We start from the raw sequence: 19,949 nt of genomic DNA, 5'->3' as shown, positions 1-19,949 counted from the left end.
TCTTTGTGTTATCAGAAATTAGGAAATCCGCAGAAGAACAAAGGTCACCAATAGCTCAGCGACTCGCGAAGTTGAATTGGCAATGGGCGGGTTATACATAGGTACTTCGGGTTCACAAGATGTAAGACCGGGCGGCGACTCCAAAAAGCACATAGTTGGTGGACCCTTGAAAAGGTAGACTGATAACATCAAACTTATTTTATTATATTTTCCATTACATCACATCTCACGCAACGGTCTCGAATCGCATCTAGCGGCTCCTTACCACCCGCTTGATGTCCTCAATTCATCTAGTGGGAGTCGACCGACACTGCCAACTTCTGGTACGAGGTTTGCCATTCCACCAACTTGAGACCCCAGCGTCCATCGGCTCTTCGAACTATGTGGAATATGTCGGACCTAGATTTGAGATACTATGGCATAACATTCAAAGAATTTTTTTTTTAATTTGCCCACGTTGAGCTATTTAAGTGACTTTGGTTTCTCTGCGGATCTCTTCATTTCGGATTCGATGACGTAGAGAAACTCCAAGCATAGCTCGCACCATCGCCCAGCGAGTGATCACTTGTTAACTCAGTACTATGTGCTGCAGGCGCGCGCGGCGTGGAGGCGCCGTACGCCGTGGCGGTGTGGCTGGCCGCCGCGCACGAGTGGGGCTCGGGCAACGCGCTGGACGGCGCCGTGCTGGCGGCGCGCGCGCACCTGCTCGTGGTCACGCTCAACTATAGGATAGGACTGTTAGGTCGGTACCGGACTCCTCCATCTCTTCGATTACTCTTAAGGCCCATGACTTCTGAATAAGTTGCTTCAACAACAAACAAAATACTCAGACACCAGTATCTACACCCTTTTTTCGCAGGTTACTTGACGAGCGGCGCCGCGGACGACGCGTCGCAGGCGGGCGGGGCGGCGGCGCTGGACGTGGCGGCCGCGCTGCGCTGGCTGCGGCGCAACATCGCGGCGTTCGGCGGAGACCCGCGCCGCACCACGCTGGTGGGGCACGCGGCCGGTGCCGCGCTCGCCAACGTCATGCTCATGCTGCCGCTCACCAGAGGTCGGTGCGCACGCTAGGCACACAATGCCTAGCTCGAGCCTAGTGTGCGACCGACGACGTGTCTCGTGGAAAGACAAACTGTCGACCAATGGCGGCAGAGATCCAGTTCCATTTCTTTCGTCCCAACGCAATAAAAGAGATAGCGGTATATCCGGTCGCGCCGATAATGGTTGAAATTTGGATTATTACTCTTCTCAAAATAGGTCGCCCTACTGGTCTGCGTGCTGTGACGGTCACGCCTTGGACTTTTTATTGAAGCAGACTGTACTCTTACTGCATCTTTGATGTCTGAATCTCACTTCCTACTACTGCCAAATAAACTCACTACCATACAATAGAACATCTATAACATAGAATTTTTTGGAGGATATAATAATAATAATAATAATAATCGTTTATTCTCTATAAAACCGTAACATAATAGGTAAAAATAGCTTAACACTATAATTAATGGATGAGTGACAGGTATCTAAACTAAGAAAGAACTTGTATTATAGACACCTGTGCTCTTCCCTGCTTAGATGTAACAATCTTATGTCACGTACAAAACAGCAGCGTGTGTATGCGTGTGTGTGTGTGTGTGTGTGTGTGTGTGTGTGTGAGTGTGTGTGTGTGTAGGTGTGTGTGTGTGTGTGTGTCTGCTTGTATGCTATAAATAAGAAGAAATAATTATGTATATATATATATGTTAGATAATGAAAAATAAGTATTATTTCAGAATTGACAGCAGATTTTCAGTAGTAACATAGTCTAATTGTTGGAGCCAGTCATGTACTCTTCTTTTACACTGAAAAGAAGATAGTGAGTGAATTGAAAGAACTGCGTCAGCCTTATTATATATAAAACTTCCAAGAAAAGGGAAAAAATTATGGGAAAAAGATGTGTAGAATCTAGACGATTTGCAAATTCTGTTTTTGTTGCGTTTATTCTTTAATTTATTTATCAGAGCTTGGTCTACTGACTTATGCTGTTTCAAAATTATTTTGAGAACAAAAAGCTGTCGTACTGTGAGTACTCCACATTCTTTATACAGTGAGGTTGTTGGGTATCTGTAAGGAAGAAAATTACTAACTTTAAGAACAGCTCTCTGAGCACGCTCTAAGTTAAGAAGACGTGTCTTATTTACACCTCCCCATGAATCAATGCAATAAGTTAAAAGGGGTTCGCATAAAGTGAAGTACAACATTTTTAAAATCTTTTTGTCAGCTATGTGTCGTATATTTTTGAAGATGGCGATGAGCTTGCGGATTCTGCTTGTTAGATTGGATATATGAATATTAAAGGAAAGTTGGTTGTCAATGACTATTCCTAAGTATTTGATATGGTCTGATCTTTCCAAGAAGGAACATTTACACGTACTATTATTAATTGAATTAAGACATAGATTATTGTGGGCACGTATATTGAATTTTTCCATCGGTGGTTGTGAGGAATGTAGTAAGGTAAAAGAAAGATATTTTGTTTTCTCAGCATTACAACTTAAAAGATTAGTTCTTAACCAGGAAAGTACCAAGTTAAAGCCTTGCTGCGCATTATAGAAAACACTTTCCCAGCTTTGGCCCCAAAAAATAAGAGTAGTGTCATCAGCGAAAGTAATAATTCTACCATTTATTAAATTAAGGTTGCAAAGTTGATTTATATAGATAAGGAATAATGTTGGGCCAAGAATGCTTCCCTGTGGGACCCCGTGAACTACTGGTAGTGATGTACTGATTTGATCTCCAATTCTAACGCACTGTGTTCTATTACTTAGGTAATCCTGAAACAGACGGAGTTGTAAACCACGAATCCCTATTTGTTCCATTTTATTCAAAAGTAGAGAAGTAGACACTGTATCAAAAGCCTTTTCGAGGTCCAAGAATATAGCAATACACTTCATTCCATGGTCTAGTTTACTGGCTATACAATTGGTAAGATCAGATACAGCATCTGAGGTGGACTTTGCTTTACGAAAGCCATATTGATTAGGCGACAGTAAATTATTTAATTCCAAATAGTTTATCAATCTATCGTTGATTAGTCGCTCAAGAATTTTAGAGAATGCTGGTAAGATAGATATTGGCCTATAATTACTAATTACTTTTCTGTCACCCTTTTTATAGACTGGGGTTACAACAGATTTTTTAAAGGAAAGTGGGAATTGGCCATGCAAAAAAGCCAAGTTACAAATATGGCACAGTAAAGCAGAAAACAGTTCTTTGTTCTGTTTTAGTAAAATAGTCGATATGTTATCTAAGCCCGCGGAACTAGAATTTTTAAGGGAATTTATAACTTTTATAATTTCACTAATATCTGTTTCGAGTAACACAAATGAAGTTAAGGGCGAAACTGTACACAATTTAGTAGGACTTCCGTAAGGGGATTGGATTTTTTCTACAATATTTTTACCCATGTTAATGAAGAACTCATTGATTTCCGCAACAGCTTGGTTAGGACATCCGGAAATTGTTAGAAGATCACGGGCATCTAGATTTTTAGATTTAAGATTGGTAATATTGTTTAATACTTCCCAAGTTTTCTTTAGATTAGTCTGACTAGCAAGTTCTAATTCGGTTTTATTATGTTGTTGTTTTATTTTTTTAAGTAGACTAGTACAAAAATTTCTGTACCTTTTATAAGTTATTCTTAGTAGTTCATCGCCGGGACTTTTCCTTACACTCATATGTAATTTGTCCCTATGTTTTAAACAACGTAACAAACCAGATGTAACCCATGGCTTTTGTGGAATTTTACGGTTCGATCTAATACGCTGTGAAGTATTTTTTGCTATGATATTAGACACAGTAGAAACAAGAAAGTCAGTGGCAATGATACAATTTTGAGTATCAAGTACTGGTTGAAAATTTGTAATTAAAAGATCATTTTTTATTCCAATGAAATTGAGTTTAGTTTGTAGGTTACTTATATTTCTATTTTCTATGAAACTCATTTTTAAGGATATTAGGATAGTGTCATGGTCTGTCAAACAATTCTGAATTACAAGCGTAGTCGAGGGTTTGTTAAACCGACAGAAGATGTGGTCAAGACAGTTATTAAGTCGAGTTGGGAACGAATGAGTAGGTAATAGGCCATGAGATGATGTCAAATTTAGATAATTATGACAGTTTCGATCAACACTATCGGACTTAATATCAATATTTATATCACCAATTAAAACCACATGTCTAGTTTTTTCTAAAGATTTGAGTGTATAGTCCAGGGATTCAATAAAAGCATTATCTTATAATATATAAGTCAATCAGCAATAACTTTTTCCATATACATATCCCCTGCCTTATACGTATTCTAAATGTGTTCCGTAGCAGACCTTACGCTAGGACGATGTGTATGGTTGGTGTTGCGCAGGGCTGATATCGCGGGTGATGCTGCTGAGCGGCTCGGCGCTGGGCCCCGCGTCGCTGGCGCCCGACGCCGCGCTGGCCCGGGAGCACGCGGCGCAGGCGCTGCGCTGCTCCCGGGACTCCACCACTGACGAGCACTGGTGAGTGTCGCGAAAGCACGCGAAATTATTGTTCTTTCAATGTTCATATTTTCCATTACATTACATCACTCCATCGGCCGCTGAGCCTTCTCACGATCATTGTTAGCGACCAAGTCTTGGAGCCATAAATCATCACGGGCAATACGTTTATTTGTAAGGTTTTCGTCTACGGACACTTAATATTTATATCCTACGGGTACGTCAATATTTCATTTGGATAAAATATTAGTAACTCACCACGACTCTGTGATGTGATTTGGTCCAAATCGAGTGAGGGCAAACCTGATACTTGGTCTTGGCGTGCTTCCGGGACGCCTTCTTGAGTCCCTACAAGTTTTTTCTCTTTTCGCTTGTTGTCCAACCTCAGAAGGGGTTCTGGAGTTGGATTCGCTTGCATTGCTGCTGTCCGTAGCAGCTACTTTACCTTCGTCCCATGGTTTTCGCTTTATGACACTCCGTCTCTTGCGCGAACTTCTAAAATAAAATCGGCTCAGGGTTGTCGTGTTTGGAAGTCTGTGGAAGTGAGGCTCCGTACGCCGACCGAATGAACCGACTCGCACCGATGCTCAGGCTGGCGGCGTGCGTGCGCGCGCGCCCGCTGTCGGCGCTGCTGGCGGTGGCGCCGCCGCGCGCGCGCTTCCTGGCGGGCTGGGCGCCCAGCGTGCCGCGCGCGCGCGACGGCAGCAGCCCGCCCCCGTCGCGCGCGCTGCACGCCAGCGAGGCCTTCCTCGAGGTGGCGCTGGCCGTCGTCGTCACCACCACGGAGAGCTACGAGTTTTTTAGTGAAGAAGATGTGAGACACGGCTTCGAGGAGGAGCACAGGTACTACTAGTAGGATACTATGTTATGAAAGTTTGAATAGATGGAAATGCTTGTTCGATCACACCAGAACGGCTGAACGGAACTGAATGAAAATTGGCTACATAAAGGAGTTTTGAAGAATGAAAATCTCGAAAATCGAGTTTACATGGATGAGATCGCGGGCTTTAGTTAATAGAATATGAGTATAATATAAAGACATAAGAGTTGTTCGTATTTTTTTTAATAATAATATTATTTACCACGTACGTTTCAGTCAATCGTTAGATTATATTTTTGGATACGGCAATAGTAGGTCAAGATTTACTTCGTGGTGAAGGAACCTCACTCACCATGCAGCTATAGAATGTTCGTACCGGACAGGAGCCGCATCCTGCGCACGTACGTCCGCAACGTGTTCCGCTACCACCGCAACGAGATCTTCGCGGCGGTGCGCAACGAGTACACGGACTGGGAGAAGCCCATCCAGCACCCCATCAACATCCGCGACGCGACGCTCGAGGCGCTCAGCGACGCGGCGGGCGCGGCGCCGGCGCTGCGACTGGCGCAGATCCACGCGCGGCGCGGCGCTCGCACCTACTTCGCGCACTTCGCGCACCAGACCAAGGAGGCGGACTATCCGCAGGTGAGTGTTCAATCACATCAAAATCCTCGGGTTCGGCACTGACACTGCGACTGACACAACTAGATGAATGTTATTAGTTAATCTTGCAGTTTTTGGTTTTTTAATAATAATAAAAATAATAAAGATCCAGTTATAGTGGATCGTCCATCAGTTGTTTTGATGGTGACAAATTACTTGTGGTGGTTTTAAATAATGTCGAATTTCTTGTATTTTTGTTACTGAAACCCAAAGGATATAGGTCCTCGTGACGATCATAACGATCATGAACTTTACTGAACGTCCATTTCGCTACTAAGCGAGTCTGCTTGTCCCGTCAGCGGCTGGGCAGCGTGTCGAGCGACACGCTGAGCTACTTCCTGGGGCTGCCGCTGGTGGGCGGGCAGCCGCTGGCGCCGCGCAACTACTCGCGCAGCGACGTGGCGGCGGCCGAGGCGACGGTGGCGCTGCTGGCCGCCTTCGCCAAGACCGGCGACCCCACGCCCGCGCCCGACGAGCGCCACGACGGCGTGGCCTGGCCGCCCTACGACCTCAACACGCAGCAGTATCTGAGTATAGGTCACTACTGGAGCACTACATGAACAAACTACTGTGGGAACGTGGTGGAACTATTCATTTTAAAAAAGCCTATGATGAAATAAAGTTTGTGATCACAGTTTTTGAAGTAAAACTTGCTCACGTCTTGTATCATCACATACCTCATTTTTTTGTATATAAATTAGTCTACCTCAATAGTCTTCGACTTTCCTCCTAAAAGAATGATTCCACGACGCCAGCGACCATAGCTGACTAACGCCGCTGTCGCAGGGTCCAAGCTGCGGCCGAAGAGCCACTACCGCGGACACAAGCTGTCGCTGTGGCTGCAGCTGGTGCCGCAGCTGCACCGGCCCGGCGCCGCCCCGCAGCACCACCGCCTGCGCGCGCCGCGCCCCGACATGTTCGCAGGTTGGTCACGCACTATGATACAGAGCGTTTGCGGAAGCAAGCTTTGAAATGCAATTGAAATGCCGTTCGGTTTGCTGGCTGTGAAATATTGGTGTTTTGTTGTCGCGTTGTTTTGTCGCCGACATTGAGTGACCGCATGCCCATTCATTGCTACAACGAGTTTACTATGCACCTTTGAAAGTATCATTATGGAATCTTAATTTAAACTGTAAGTCATTCTTTAAAATACATTGTAAACGCCACCAGCAGGGTTGGCAAGTTTACCGCGCGTCAGAAATGACCCCGCCAGCCCGACTCTTGGCGGAAATTCATAAAGCACGTAGCGCAACTTAATGCTACGGACGCAAATATTTGAGCAGGCTTAACACATAAGCGGCAGCGGGTAACGTTAAATTTTGGCGTAATCATTTCTGCTAGGCTATTCTGTAACAATATTTTTATAACTCGCAAGTGCGTGTTTCGAATTCACCTCTGTCTCTCTGTGTTTAGCACGATACTATAGTGAGAAAGATAGCGGTGAATTCGAAACTCGCACTTGTGAGTTATGCAAAATATCATTAGAGAATAGCCGCGATGGTGTAATCTCCACTATGTAATTAAACCTTTGAACTGCATTAACTTTTCATCAAATTCACAGAATAATATTTTTAGTCTTAATTATATCGATAATAACATAATAACATAACAATCCCAGGGCATAAGAAAATTTGTTGTTATTTTTTCAAGTTATTGTTATTTTGCGCATTCTAATAAAAATTTGCTCATTTCGTCTTCCAAGCGAATCAACTGAGCTGCCGCCGCCGGCGCCCGTGTCTCGGGCCGCATCTCCTTAATGGATGTATCTAGTTAGCGGTGCGTCGGCGTCCGCACGCCGCACTCCGCACGCCGCACTCTGCGGCACTTCCTCCTGCAAGGAGCGCCCTCGTTAGCCGCTCCCTCAAAAATGCTACAACTTTAGCGCAAATTTAATGGAAGCCTCTAACGGGAAGATGGTTTAGGAAAATTAACGTTAATAGCTTTTCAAAAGCATAATTATTATCATACAACCGAATTCCCGCGACTTTTGCTCGATTTATCAACTAGGTATAGCTTGCCTACGACATTTGGGAATGCGACTTACATCGTTTTCGTGGTTTTTAATCGACTTCCAAAAAGGAGGAGGTTCTACGTTCGGCTGTATGTATGTTTTTTTTATGTATGTCCAGCGATAATTCCGTCATTTATGGACCGTTTTGAAAATTCTTTTTTCGTGTTGTAGGGTTGAATTTCAGGGTGGTCCAATTTTTTTCATGTCAGAATCTGATGATGGCATTCTGGAGAAATCGAGGGGAACTTTCAAAAATCGTAGAGACGGCTAATGCGTTTGTTAGTGTTTCCATAAGGTATTGTAAACCACTACAATTTTATGAAGGTCTGGAGTTGGTCTGATGATGGAGCCGAAACACAGACGATGGAACTCGTCAACGATTTACAGCAGTTACCTTTTGTTTGGGCTTGATTAATTTGTATTGATGAGAACTTTCCATCTAGATGGGTTGTGACTGAATTAAGGGTCTGGTGATGGAGACGAACGACAGTTGAGGGAACTCCTCGACGGTTCAGAGTAGATACCTTGTGTTTGGACTTGATAAATTTTTATTGCTGAGAACTTTCCACCTAAATGGGTTATGACTGTATTAGGGGTCTGGTGATGAAATGAAGACGAAGGAGAGTTAAGGGAACTCCTCGACGGTTCACGGTAGCTACCATGTGTTTTGACTTGATAATTTTGTATTGATGAGAACTTTCCACCTGGATAGGTTGTGACTGTATTAGGGGTATGCTGATGAAGGTGTAATAATTTCTTACCTATGTCCTACCTTCTGATCAGTTTGAAGGCGGTACCAATCCAGTGTCATGTTTTAATTAAAGCCGTTTCTGTAAGAAACACAGAAATTTTGTAATTTAAACGGCTTGAATTAAAACATCACTGGCTTGGCACCGCCTTCAAACTGATCAGAAGGTAGGACATAGGTAAGAAATTATTTCTTGCTTTTTAGTTTAGGTTAATTTTTGAACTGGAAGTCGGTTGAATTTTTTTATTAAAATTTTTATATTTAATATGTTTGTATTAATTTACTCTTTTTTTTATCAAAGAATTTTTTCCAAAAATTTATTTATAAAGAATATATATATAAAGAATATATTACTAAATATATGTGTTTTCATCCTACACTCATTGTTTTCATCGTACAAGTTCTGTCCCGGGAACTAAAATGATGGAGATGCTCTAAAGTATTCGTAAAAAAACAATAAAATAGAGTTTATAATACATTTGTAGCATTTAGTACAGATCAAAACATACTTAAATACAATAGAAACATGAGGTAGATCTTTTATCTTGATGTTTTTCAAAATAAACATTTCGTCTTTGTCGAATGCTGAACAACGGCGTAATTACAATATCGCGATGTGAAAAATGAAAATATCTGGTAAAAGTGTTTATTGGCCAGGCTCGCGACAGGGTTCCGCAGCCGTGCTGGTGTTAGATTGTACAGTAGATATGTCGAAAACTAAAATACAATAATTGCTCCTATAAATTACATTTGAAGCTAATGTGTGTCTCTGTTCATTCGATATTCGTTTTGACCTTTGAAGATAGAAAACATTTCATATTTTATTTATTGTTGTATGTACGGTATATTAACTATATGTAATTGTTCTAAGGTTATTCATGAAATGACTAGCGATTTGTACCCTCACTTTTAATTTGTTTGTTGTTATATGGCTTTAGAAAAGTGTTTTTTTCAAAACTGATGTAATTGTTTAAAAATGTACAAAGCATAGAATGCTTTATATTGTTAACAGATTTTCAAAAATCGTTTAGTCAGTAGAAAAATGAGGGATTCCAACGAGTACGAATTTTCGATTCGAACTCCTCACTCCGGATGTTAAAGCACTCGATTCTGTGCTCGCCCGGCTTCAATAGGTATACAGTACAATCAAAAAATATTTTACATTTTGTAGTAACATTGCTAGATTTCGAAAAATGTTTTTGATGTGTACCTACTTCCGGATAGTGCATACGTCACTACAGAAGTACACGTCATCTAAAACATTTTCAACACAGCGTATACAAAATTTTATTATATTTTTTTTATAAACGGTATCATAATCGCTTGTAGCACAGAAGAACCCTAAAATCGAAATAAACGAAAATAAAGCCTTAGCACGGCAACAGGGCGGCAATTAGCGGGCGGGAAGCTTGCTGGCGGAGGCTCGCGGGGAGTTCGTAATTACTGGGGCTTGGGGCTTCGTCATCCGCGACCCTCCTGCGGTGCTCCCCGGGTACTGTAGCCTACCTGGTGCATGCATGGGTCTTCTTAACGGAATTAATTTTTGTTTACACTCAGTCAATATGCTAACACTAAAAACGGAAAAATATTTTATTTTTTATTTTTTTTTTCTTGCTGGAAAAATAAAAATGAGGCAGTTTTGAATAGTTTGCAGCCAATTTCATAATAAAATATGTTGCTTGAGAAATTAGAAGCTACGTATAAATAACTTTTTGTTACATTAGATGTCACATCACACTATCACACTAATATTATAAAGGCAAAGTTTGTGTGTAAGTATGTTTGTTCCTCTTTTACGCTGCGGCTACTGAAGCGATTTGGCCGAAAGTTGGAATGGAAATAGAGTTTACTCTTCATTAACACTTAGGCTACTTTTCATCCCGGAAAATCCATGGTTCCCGCGGGATTTGTGAAAAACTGAATTCCACGCGGACGAAGTCGCGGGCGTCCGGCCTAGTACATTATATTTTGGTAAACCCTAATTTATGATCGAGATGATAAGATTTGTGTATCGTTTAAGTAGATAGAATATGTATGCTTATTTTTCAAAACCGATTTCAATTGCTTAGATCATTTCGCATAAAGAAATTAATAATGTATGACCGACATAAATCTATTTGAAAGAGCTTATAAGGGAATAAAAATACGCCGACACGTATAATCGTGAAAAAGTGTACGAAACCCCGACTAAGTGATCCAAACATATCATCCGATCAAGTAACGAGCCGGTATCGGTTTGGGGGATGTTCGGCCTAATCTCGCGGAATTATTTCCTTTCCCGTCGCTACACGTCAGGCGCGTGTCACCGGCTGTGGGCCACGGGGGGCACCAGGCAGACCACCTTAACACACGTGTTATCACGCAAACATGGTCGAGTAGAAACATTGTCTACTTGCATTTACGTGTCAAATTAACTCGATGACCTATTTTCATTTGGAAATCGATTTCGACTTTCAGCTGTTTACAGTCTGGAGAGATTTAAACAACTTCTTTAAGTAGGTGCCGACACGTATTCTCTTATAGATATTATTGTACCATACCTACTTGTATTTTGCATTGACTTAAACGAACTTTTCACAAGCTTAATCTTTTTGTTTTTGTAAGGAAATTTTCCGGAGCTGGTTTTTAGTTTAAATAGTTGATAAGTTTCTATTCTGTAGTAATAGTTGAAGATGAAGATGTGCTAGAAACACATCTTACAATACGTAAATCTATGTCTGACAGGAGGACCTACTGCGATACTACTTATAGTCTGGAAAGTTTGTTGCTGACACTCCCATGATATGCGGGCGTGCGTGCGAATTGAGGTGCATCAGTCGTGGGTTTTTTATTCATCGCTGCACGCCTCCCGGCCCGCGCGGATCATCGGGAGTGTTACGAACGATGCCAAGCTATAGACTAATTAGTGGCAAAATTTGCATGACGGCAGTAGGTACCTACTTCTTCGAACGAGCTATGAAAGAGAACTCTACGAAAAGATTAAGTTAATTTGAGTTGCGAGATTTTTCTAAAATTGATCTTTTGACGAATTAAACTGCCGTAAAATGTAATGTTATGATGCTGTGATTTAAGAAAATACCAAAAACTGATGTTGCACCATTTAGATTTAACCCGGTTTTCGTAGATAATGAAAAAGTTATTCTTTACATTTTTATCTCAATTCTACACGTACCAGTATTTATAAATAAAACATATTCAATAAAAGTAGTAGAGTATCGAGAGAAACAATTATCCTACACAAAGCCTAATTGGATGGTTTTCGCAAAAATAGGAATGAAAATATCGGTATAATTTATACGCACGATGTATTAGGAATGAAATACGAGTATCGGCGAACGGGAGAAGTCAAACAAACTCATTTCCAATAATGTTTACTGCGACGTCTGTGTGTGTGCGTGTGTGTGTGTGTGTGTGTGCTGGAACAATGTTCGCTCTAATTGATACGCCGACGAACGTTTTGTTTGACTTTATTTTGTAACACGACCTTCTAGAGACCTACTTTGTGATATCATTTTTATATTTTGTTAGACTTTTACGAGTAGGTCGCAAAAATAGGTTTTGCGTTATACAATATTTGCTTTTTTTGTCAAGTAGAACCAGTTTTGAAAAAAGTACAAGATCGCTCTAGCGAAACTAGTGGTTAGTAAAGTTAGATAATATGGATTATGAGGTTCTGAATTCGAGTCTTAGGTCAAGTAGTTTGTTAGTGACTTTACCACCGGTTTGCAATGCAGACAGCGAGAGGAGCCAGCAAGAAACTCAGCAGCTGTTCTTTTATTCTTTACACCATGCTTTACAGGAAGTGAGCCAGTAAATACGCCACGCCTGCAACATCTACATACGTAAACTAATGATTTTAAACTTTTTTCGTGGTTGTTCATGATGAATGTTATTTAAACCGGTACATACCACGATAAAAAGACGAGATTTTTAATGTCGATATGGTAGCTTATATATTGGACAAACGAAGAGGCCCATAGCAACCCGTGTAACAGAACATATACGAGCGATAAAAAACAACGACCCGCAAAAGTCTGCGATAGCTGATCACATTCTACAACCGGGAACTAAACATTGGATTGAGATCCATAATCCACGCATTATTTCCACGGACCGCCACTATATACCCCGAGTAGTTCGAGAAGCCATTGAAATTCGAAAATACAATAATTTCAATCGGGAAGATGGTTTCAAACTAGCCAGCGAGTGGAACCCGGTGGTAGAATTGTGCAAACCAAGAGGGCGCCGCGAAACGCATAAAAAACGCGAGGTTGTTGAAAAAAGAAAAAGAACGAGAAAGGGGGTAGATCGATTCTGCCCCTAACAGCTGACTTCACTTCTCATCTCGCAACTTCAGTCCCGTCGTGACCACGATCCATGCAACTGGGTCGAAATATCGACATTAAAAATCTCGTCTTTTTATCGTTGTATGTACCCGTTTAAATAACATTCATAATCTACATACACATACGTACCTACTCGTAAGACGTACCATTCTTTTATTTGACCCGTACAAGTATACAACATGGTGCCGGCTACACGTAATAGTGTCTGGTTTGATACGTATTTTACGTATGCCGCTTCAGGATTTTTTTCTCAATGTACGCTATAGTACTTTAGTACTAGCATTTAGTCACCTTCGCTCCGGCCTGTGCTCCGGCCGCGCTCGCAGGCGATGGGGCGACAATGCGCCGGAAGTGCACGCGGCTCACGGAGCTGCGGCTGAATGTGTGCGACAATGGCGGCCTGTGACGTCACACTCACAAACACACCGGTAACATTATACGAAAGCTTTTCCTGCTCACTGTAACGAATTTTCCCTTTTTTCTAAGTTTTCTTTGCATTTGTGTCCTTACAGTACGGTGTTGTGTAATCTCCTACTCGCCTATTTTTATAGGCGAGTAGGAGTACCAACACACATTGAAATACTTTATCCGTTAAATTCTCTTTTATCATAACTAAAATACATGTTTTAGGTAGTTTTAATAATATTTTAACTCCCTACCTACATAAGTATATGTGCTACTTATAATATACGCAAGACACGATAAAATTTAGAGCTTGAAAGGAACCCATCGATACTATAATTATCATTAATGTAATGGTGTGTGTATAATTAACACATCCTACAAAGTGCTACCCTTTGTCCATGTATCTAGGGCGTATAAATGTAAGCCTTAAATGTCTAATTACTCCGCTAAGAGTCCGTCTGTCAGACCAGAACACGGCGATGCTTATGCATGACGGCAGACATCGTCATAAAGTCTACCGTAGGTATATCCCGGACGAGATCTTTCACGTAAAGCTCTGCTATCTTATATTATATACCACTTAACATCAGAAGAGATCAAGTTGCCGATGAGCAAATGTAAATAGTCAGTGGAGTTATGCTCAACCCTCAGTACCACCCCCGCGGGGGAGGGTGCGGCGCGGGGTACCGGTATATGGAAGGCTCCATTACTTATATTTATTTCCCAATTTCCGCCGACCGCGTATCAGTTACAGTCATATTTTCCTTACATTGCCCATTATTTTCCTCGCAAATGATTCGTGTTTCGGTTCACAATCTTCTGTGTAGATCTCGGGAAGTTTTAATAATCTTTCTTTTACATATTTACATAGTATTTATTGAGCTTTTTTTGTCATTAAGAAAAATGCTTGGAATTGATTGATGACTACCTGAATACTTATATTATAGGTATTTTTAAAAGAGCAACTGTTGAGTTTCTTGTTATCTCTGCTCAATAGATCCTACTATCTAAACCGGTTGGAAAATATTATTAGAGCCTATAATTGTCACAATAATATTAAAATTTGATAAAATCTATCTAAGTACCTACAATAAAGTCGAATAATATTGCAAATTTGATTTTTATTTCATATATCAACTTAAACAACGCAAAGATATAAACGAATTTCAAGTAAGTACTAACTGAGTAAACTTAAACCAAACGGTCTTATGGCGCCTTCATATAAGTAGACAGTTGAGCCCTTACGTAAAAGGGCAAAAACAAAGCTTCCTCCTCGTAAAACAATGCAACAAACCTTCCTCCACCCCTGGAGTTGTCCCCCCCTACCCACCACACAATAGGCTCGGCAACACACAGGCTCGCAGGGTTGTAATGCGCTACCCTCTCCCGCAAAGTTGAAAGGTGCAAGGAACAAGAAAGCACAACTTGATAACTTTCCTCACAAAGGAAAATAATGTTTCTACGAACCGCAGCATTACTGTAAGGGTCGTTTTTACTTACGTGTGTATATGAAATGGGTAATAATGAATTTGTTTTGCTACGTTACCAGTATCTAAAGTAGCCGTAGTACGTTACCTACTGTGGAGGATTTTGGAGAGTCCAAACCACAGGGAGACGCGTATAAATAAAACACGTAATTCTAGATGTAGAGGTGCAATCGCTTCAGGCTTCGGGAGTGAAGTGTGTGAATCGCAGTATATCTCTTCTCTCCGGGCCCGCAGGGCCCGGGGGGGAGACGCGACCAGAGCATATGCTCTCTGCGCGTGGTTTTCTACCGCGCTCTATAAAGATAGAGCGGTCCTTGGATTAGCCTCCGGTTGGGGGCATTTGTGGTTTCTTCTGCTATTTATTTATTTGGTTTTGACCTCTTAGTTTTACGTGGTGTGGTTGCCTAGGCGGCAACCTCGCCATGGGGCCTCATCTGGGCTATTGGGTTAGTATATCCCTCGGGTATGCCCTTTTCTCAGGCGGGCGAGCATGATATGGCGCAATATTTCTGATGTGGGCAATTTGGGCGTCTGTTTTGGCAAAGACTCGGATGGCTTGGGATTTTATTTCCGAGTCTAGGTCCTCGATACGTAGGTCCCTGGCAATAGTGCGGTTCCTGACGTACCGAGGGGCGTTCGCTATCTGTATCAGGGCCTGGGATTGCCTGGCTCTGAGGGTCCGCCTGTTGCTCTCCTTCGCGAGCGAGTACCAGGCTGGTGCTGCGTAGGTCAGGATGGGGCGTATGTATGTCTTATACACCCCCAGCTTCATCCGTAGCGGCAGGCACGAAGAGAGCACTGGTCGAAGGACGTGTGTGGCCACTTTCGCTTTATTTGCGACATTTTTGATATGTGGCCTCATTGTGAGATTCCGGTCAATTGTTAGACCTAGGACCTAGGTCCTAGGTACTTCACTGTGTTGTGCCAAGTGATTTCTTGGTCACACAACTTCAGTTTTTGGGAGATTTTGGGTCCACTTCCCATTGCGATTGCTTGAGTCTTCCCCACATTTACTGACAGGCGCCATTTTTCCAACCATTCAGGGAGGGAGTCCAGGGTGTTTTGGAGCTTCTTGGTAGCGTGTGCGTGGTTCAGCGACGTGGCTGTGTGTGAATCGTTATATTGACGCGGAATTTTATAGCTTTAGAAGCGCTCGCATTTTCTTATGTTTATTCAAGTAAGATGAGATAACAGTAAATAAGGACAGACTTATAATTAGACAGAGTAAGACTTAAACTTAGAGCGAGACAAGTATACACGTTAGACAAGGAACACAGGTTAAACAATGATAGTAACAATGTAAGATTATTTCTAGAAAGATATCGTGCGAGGGTGAAATTATAATATAATGTATAAACTTATAGCTATTAATGTATATAATAATAACGTGTATTTACATATTATGACTAAGCAATGTAATTTAAGTTTAAGTAAGCTAGTTACAGTAAGTTCGGCCAGTTGCCTGCAGTCAAATAGGATGGTGAGGATTTATTACCAGGTTATTGGTGTGATTTAACTTATTCAAATTTTGGCTGGTGGAAAGCTTCAGCGGTGGCTAGTTACTAACCTACCGGCAAAGACGTACCGCCAAGCGATTTCGCGTTCCGGTACGATGTCGTGTAGATACCGAAAGGGGTGAATTTTCAACGTACTCCTAACAAGTAAGCCCGCTTCCATGTTGAATTGCATCATCACTTACCATCAGGTGAAATAGTAGTCAAGGGCTAACTTGTACGGAATAAAAAAATATATATAAATTAACCTTGTTCTACAATAACATAAATTGACTTACACTTACACAAGGAATTACTACAAAATTAGGTAAATATTACTGCCCAAGTCAAAGTTTGAGTAGTTAAAATCAACCCTATAAATCGGTCTCTTGAAGCTACTCGTATGTATACAAGTTCATGATTATGGATATATTCCATGAGCCAATGAGTGGCGCTGTGCACAGCACAGCATTGCTGCATTATGTATAACGCGGGTAGATTGCATGCATCGGTGCACTCAGTGCGCGGAGGGAGGGGGGAGCTGATCGGTGCACTACACGCACTCGAAGCTGAAGACTAACGCTAACGCTCCTGGCATGCGCAGTGAGCTATGAAGTATATGCAATGATTTATATGCATCATCAACACTGCAAGTATTTTATAAACTAAAGATATCGCTGATTATGAGTGTAATATTTGTACAACAGTTTAAATTATTTACGTCCTCGTGCTACAAGTATTCAGGAATATCCGGTAGTTCAGTAATAAAGATGTGCGAGAGTATTTACGAGGTCTATTTGAACTTTTTAAATAACAAATTAAACCTAATATAACGGTGTATCTATTATATATATAGATATACCGATATATTAGGTATAGTTCCCGTGGGAGTACAGTGACAGAGCATACTTCGATAAATGGGCTATCTAACACTGAAAGAATTTTTCAAGTCGGACCGTTAGTTCCTGAGATTAGCGCGTTCAAACAAACAAACTCTTCAGCTTTATATTATTAGTATAGATTTAAACTAAACCTAATACAACGGTTTTATATTTGACCGGGGATTCGAACATTAAACTTCATGATCAGCAACCAAACAATACCCACGAATTACTATAATTTACCTTGTTGCCTGAAATGTACCTCCCTCAACAAAAAATGCTAATATGATACATACGAGTATAATATCATATTCTTTACCTGAACCGTTATATTATTTCGACCCTCGGGGCGAGGTCAACGACCTCCCGGAGATGAATGCGATCTCATTATTTTATGCATAGAAGCGTTAAATCTATCGCCATTATCCGCACAATGCATCGTATTTATCCTAACGTTTATCCTCACGAATATTCTATTATAGCCCGACCATCGGATACACCTATAGCGCCAGCTTGTACAGAAATAGTGCGTTTGGTAAATGTGCACTGTGTTCGGGAACTTATTGATCTAATTACTCGCTTACCTACCTCTTTACTATAATTAATTCTTAATCCTATATGGTGTTCCGTAGTTCCTTGTATAGGCGGTGCAAGAGATACTGGTCTCATTATCGAGGATATAGAATGAGACACCTAATGACTCGTTTGAGGTTTCCATTTCTCAATCCGAGAACCGAATACACACTTTCAAACGTGGGCTCTCCAACTCCACTGATCTTCGCGTATTTATATCGGAAACAATAATCTGGATAAATCATGATACGTCTACAAAACTATTTAAAATAAATGATGACTTGATTCAAAATAATTCGATAACACAAAACAATAGGTATCTAAAGTCCAAATCCAGATCGACTATATCTCTTTTGTTTTAAACATGTTTGCAATTCAGGTAGCATGCCGCTTTTATAGTATTAATGCGAAAAGTTACATCAAAAACAACGCCATCAATTCGTTTCTATCGGCAACCACTACTGCCAACAAGCCACAAAGTATAGACAACAAGACGTATAGCGCTGCAGTTAATTCCGAGCGAAGTCAAGAATAAGGAAATAGTGGGAACTTTCTACCTCGCCGCATAAATCTCTGTTTGAGAACTCTTTTTATTTATGAAACTTCCCCTAACTCCTCTCGTGGGGAGTTATTATGGCAATATATTTTTTTCAGTTTCCCGCAAACGAGGCAAAAGCTTTTTTAAACTAAACTGCAGCGATGCTGAAATTACCCGAGCGAAAACCGGATTTTCAGTTGTAGTTTTCCAATTGGGGCGCGACCTACTTACTTATCATTGGAAATATCGGCTCTATAATGCATTCCAAAGTTTGTTTTAAACCGACTTCTAAAAGCTATACACGAGTATATGTCTTTACTGCCCAGCAAAGTTCGTGCTGGTGTTATTTGAGATATAGTATATTTATTGAAATCTTTCTCTCAGCAAACAACGGATTTATTAGGTAATAGACTTCAAAAAAGGACGAGATTCTCAATTCGACGCGTATGTTTATTTAAATATTTGTGACCTCATAACTTCGTCATTTACTAACTAATTTAAAAAAATATTTTTTTATTTTAAAGAGTATACTTTCATCCCATCCCATTGGTACCATTTTATTTTCATGAAAATCGGTTTTAGTTAAACCAAAATAAATTAAATACGTCTTTGAAATCGGTTCCATTTTTATGTTAAAAAGATTATTTTATTAATTAAGTATAATCAAATATATTACTATACTGTATACTTAAATACTACTAAAGGCAAGTAACATAACTAGGTACCAATGATCATCGGTTAAAAATGCAAATGCTCAGCCGATATACGTTCACTGCTAGACATTAACCTATTACAGAGCCTTCCAAAGGCCACAGTCGTAAGTCGCCTCCAACAACTCTTGACTCGCATTATGGTGTCAGGGCGTTTAGTGGTGGATCGACCTGGACCTGGTGATCCAGTAAGATACTAAAACCTTTATAACAAAATAAGCTAGTGTCATCCTTCCCCAGGTGAGATCTTCCCCGAGCTGTACACAACGCCGTCGCTGGACGAGGAGGACGACAGCGAGGAGCCGGAGCCCGAGGCGGAGGAGTGCGAGCCCTCCCCCTCCGCGCGCCCCGCGCTCTCCGCGCCCGCGCCGCCGCCCGAGCCCAAGGAGGACTCGCTCACCAACATAGACACGCAGTACTACAGGTGAGATCTGCAGAGTGTACACCACGCCGTCGCTGGACGAGGAGATGCGATTCTACGCGTTGTAATGTGACACCTTTGGACAAAGAACTAGTATCCGAGCAGCTGTACAGCGATCGATCAGCGTCCTCGGCAGCAATCTCACTAATGCGTTTACCTGTTTGTCGGCCCCGTCGTAATGCGAGCCAATTTCTCCGAAACCTTTTTTCCGCGAGTGGGGCGCGCTGATAATAGTAACGGATGTGCCGATCTGCCGGCTACTAGACGCGAGACTAATGACACAATATTTTAGCTTGTAGTGTAAGCAGATACCTGCTTACACTATGTTTATTTTGATTT

At 41.4% G+C, this 19,949-nt stretch overlaps 1 protein-coding gene across 1 annotated transcript in view; it reads left to right on the top strand.

Annotated features, from left to right (window-relative positions):
* LOC112048760 (neuroligin-2-like) overlaps positions 1-19,949 on the top strand; it is a 37,448-nt gene that overhangs the window by 7,307 nt on the left and 10,192 nt on the right. Inside the window, exons 4-11 of the mRNA XM_052891106.1 lie at positions 593-742; positions 860-1,054; positions 4,400-4,535; positions 5,106-5,357; positions 5,718-5,979; positions 6,297-6,534; positions 6,784-6,921; positions 19,430-19,613. Of these exons, the coding sequence (XP_052747066.1) occupies positions 593-742; positions 860-1,054; positions 4,400-4,535; positions 5,106-5,357; positions 5,718-5,979; positions 6,297-6,534; positions 6,784-6,921; positions 19,430-19,613 (1,555 nt within the window). The remainder of the gene's footprint in view (positions 1-592; positions 743-859; positions 1,055-4,399; positions 4,536-5,105; positions 5,358-5,717; positions 5,980-6,296; positions 6,535-6,783; positions 6,922-19,429; positions 19,614-19,949) is intronic.

Source organism: Bicyclus anynana, chromosome 3 (genome assembly GCF_947172395.1).
Source record: "Bicyclus anynana chromosome 3, ilBicAnyn1.1, whole genome shotgun sequence".
NCBI classification, from domain to species: Eukaryota; Metazoa; Arthropoda; class Insecta; order Lepidoptera; family Nymphalidae; genus Bicyclus; species Bicyclus anynana.
Note: the sequence above shows the minus strand (reverse complement) of the source record. Positions and strands in the feature narration are given on the sequence as shown.